This window comes from Diabrotica virgifera, chromosome 1, assembly GCF_917563875.1.
Source record: "Diabrotica virgifera virgifera chromosome 1, PGI_DIABVI_V3a".
In the NCBI taxonomy this organism is placed as follows: Eukaryota; Metazoa; Arthropoda; class Insecta; order Coleoptera; family Chrysomelidae; genus Diabrotica; species Diabrotica virgifera.
The window spans coordinates 302,030,603-302,033,725 of record NC_065443.1 but is presented as its reverse complement, the minus strand read 5'-3'; the positions used below and the strand labels follow the sequence as shown (position 1 = coordinate 302,033,725).

The 3,123-nt window shown below is 34.6% G+C and overlaps 1 protein-coding gene across 1 annotated transcript; it reads right to left on the bottom strand.

Annotated features, from left to right (window-relative positions):
- Window positions 1–571: 571 nt before the first annotated feature.
- On the bottom strand, window positions 572–1,908 carry LOC126879204 (uncharacterized). Its single transcript, XM_050642257.1, has 2 exons — window positions 1,072–1,908; window positions 572–942 (listed from the first exon to the last, which is right to left on the bottom strand). Exons 1-2 carry the CDS (start codon window positions 1,681–1,683, stop codon window positions 751–753), a joined length of 804 nt encoding a protein of 267 aa, XP_050498214.1. The 5' UTR covers window positions 1,684–1,908; the 3' UTR covers window positions 572–750.
- Between the last annotated feature and the right edge of the window lie 1,215 nt (window positions 1,909–3,123).

Sequence of the window (3,123 nt, the reverse complement as noted above, 5' to 3'; positions counted from 1 at the left end):
CTGTTTACTTGTTCTTTAAACTGTACTAAATGCCATTCCAGCCTCATTATACATTCAGCCCAAGTGCACTGCTGATTGATGTATATCTATACGTAGTGTCTTGCCTGCTGTTGCATAATTATTTAAATACGACCCTCTCTGTGAGTCATGAGCTACGTGTAGCGATGTGAAATTACGTGTAATTTCAGAAATTGTAAGTTACACGTGTAAAATTACCCAAAAATTACAAACCAGATGTAATTTATGTAACTTATGTAATTTATGTTCATTGTATTAAAAAATCAATTGTTTGCATTCATATTGAATATAATAAACACAAAGTAACTACATACTTATGAAATAAAGAAAAGTGGATAAGAAATACATACAAATAATAAAGAAATGAAAACATAGGTTCTTTAGTTTTGTTTTAAGCGGCTTTTATAAATCACAACTTCCTTTTTCGCAGACAACTGGAGACCTTCTTGTTATAAAACGTCGAAGTTTCAATTGTTTGCTCTTCCAATGAGCCTTGTGTAATTTTTTTTATCTCCGGCAAATCCAGAACTGCATCCTGAAATTAAATAGGAAAGTGTAAACATAGAGAGTAAAAATAATGGGTTTATAATATAATATATACAGATCTAACTACCTTGTTTTCGGCATCTGAAGTATCCTTCTCGACTTCCGTTTTTTTTTGGGGTTGTTCTGTGCCTTTACCCTGAAATTGATAATTTTGGAATATAAACAATAAATATGTATGTGTTTACACTAATTTACCGATTTCATTAAGACGTTTTCTAAAATGTTCACTTTGCTTTGTCTCAAAATGCGTGCTGGTCTCTGTTCCCTAGTTTCCATTCTTTGATCAATTTCATCATCGGTCATTGCAAAGTCAGCAAAATTAAAATCATCGTCGGAATTTCCATTTCCTGTTGTATTTGAATGCCATGATGATATTGTCTGAAAACATAAGATTTATAATTTTTTATTCGAAAACGGTGGAATGCATTGGAAAATCGGAAAAGAAGCAAACTGCATATATCACATGCACATATCACATATCTAAAAAATGCCTAAATTTAAAATTACCTCGTCTAATTCTTCCTCTTCGGAAATATGGTTTTCAATTACTTCTATCTCCTTCTGTAAGTTTCTACCTTCTATCGAAACGTTGTTCTGTACAGTCTCTTCTATAGGATATTGACTTTGTATGTGATGTTGTCGTGAACGTTTCAGCAATTTTGAATTATATTGTATATAATTTAAATTTGCTGCCCTTTGAGTTGTTAGGCGATTTCTTCTCTTCGTATGAATGCTGCTCTGGGAGCTAAAGCTTCTCTCTGTTGCCGCAGAAGTGCACGGCATTGTCAATATCCTGACTGCAACTTTGGAGAGGCATGAATGTCCACAAAATCCTTTCCACCATGTAACCAAAGAGACATTATCGAGTATGTTCCATAAAAATGTTTCGCCAAAAAAGTCTGTTTTAGCTAAATAGTTTCCTAAATCCTCAGTAATCTTTGACACTCCTTCATCACCAATCTCTATCGTGGTCGTGGTTGACATAGTAGTAATGTATTTCATCGCTTCAATCCTTTCGGCTGATGATAAATTTGCACCAACAGACCGAGGGTTTAGTAAGTCTGCGGCAAAATGGATCGGTTGAAGGGCGTATTCCTTCCTTGATATAAATTTATCCATCGCTTCTGTTTTTTCGCAATCCGTTAGTTTCACGCATTCTAAATGAGTAGATATGTTACTACCGATTTTCGCGAAAGTTTCACAAACCAAATGAATTGACGAAGAATCTCCTTCAAGACGTGTTATTGCTTCAGTAATTGGCTTAAGCAATTCAACAAGAGCGCTAGAATTTATCCAGAATCCTTCATCAAGTAAATTTGCTTTTGCGCTGCGTATTCTATCTTGAATTGTTTTATCTGGAGATATTGCTAGACGTTGTAGGACGGACTTGCATTTAGTCAGATCTTGAAGACATTTTACATGTGAACCCCATCTTGTTTTTACAGGTAGGCTAAGAGACACTCCACACTTCATCTCATTTCTTATTTCTGTGAATTGAGCTCTCAGTACTTGACACTGGTTAATAGTTTTAACGATATGTATAATATGTGACAAATGTGTCTCTATTGAAGATAATTTCAAAATATCGCTGCACAATAAATGTAATGTGTGCGCTAAACAGCCGTATGATACAAGATGGGGATACATCTCTTCACATTGTCTCACAGCCTTCCTCATATTCTTTGCGTTATCAGTCACAATAGCGAAAAATTTTTTAGGTCCATACTCCTCCAGAACTTCAACCATTAATTTTGTTATATATTCTGCGGTATGCTTCTCTGCTTTTGTTAGTACTGATTTGACAAATAACGGTTCGGGTGTTGTAACAATGAAATTAATTACACTTTCATTTCGCAAGTTGGACCAACCATCGCATTGCAATGATAAATTGTCAGCTTGCTTAATTTTATCATTAACTTGAACTTCAACTCGCTCGTACTCTTCGGTCAGGAGACGATTTGATAACATATATCTCGATGGTAAGGTGTATGAAGGTCTAATTTTTTTAAAAAACAATTTCCAATCTTCATTCTCGGTAATTGAATGTGGTGCTGAACTGGTGTAAATAGCTCTAGCAAGCAAAATATTCAATTCGTTATTTTGTTCGTGTGTCATTCGATCACAAAATGATTGTATTCTGTTGATTTTTGTGCAAACAGGTGTTTCCACATGAATGTTATCAGAAGCAGATGTTGATGCTGTGGAAACCGTTGATGATGTACAAGCAGCATCAGTGTTATCGTTATCCAATTTTGCCGATGTGATCTTTTTCATGGATGTTTCAAATGGAAATTTAGAGTGATTCCCCTTTGACTTTGGAGTTAAAATATTGAATTTAAGTTTTATCATATGCGGCACATAAGTGCATTGTTGAAGATGAGATTTCATTCTTGTAGCATTTTTTGCATGTACACTCTTGCAAAATTTACACCTCACATTTATGGTCTTTTGATTAGAAGAACCCGCAGGTAACACTTCAAAATAAAGCCAGATATCTGTCTTACGTTTCACCATGTTTTATGACCTAAAAAAAATATTCAGGTAGACTTAAACATTAAG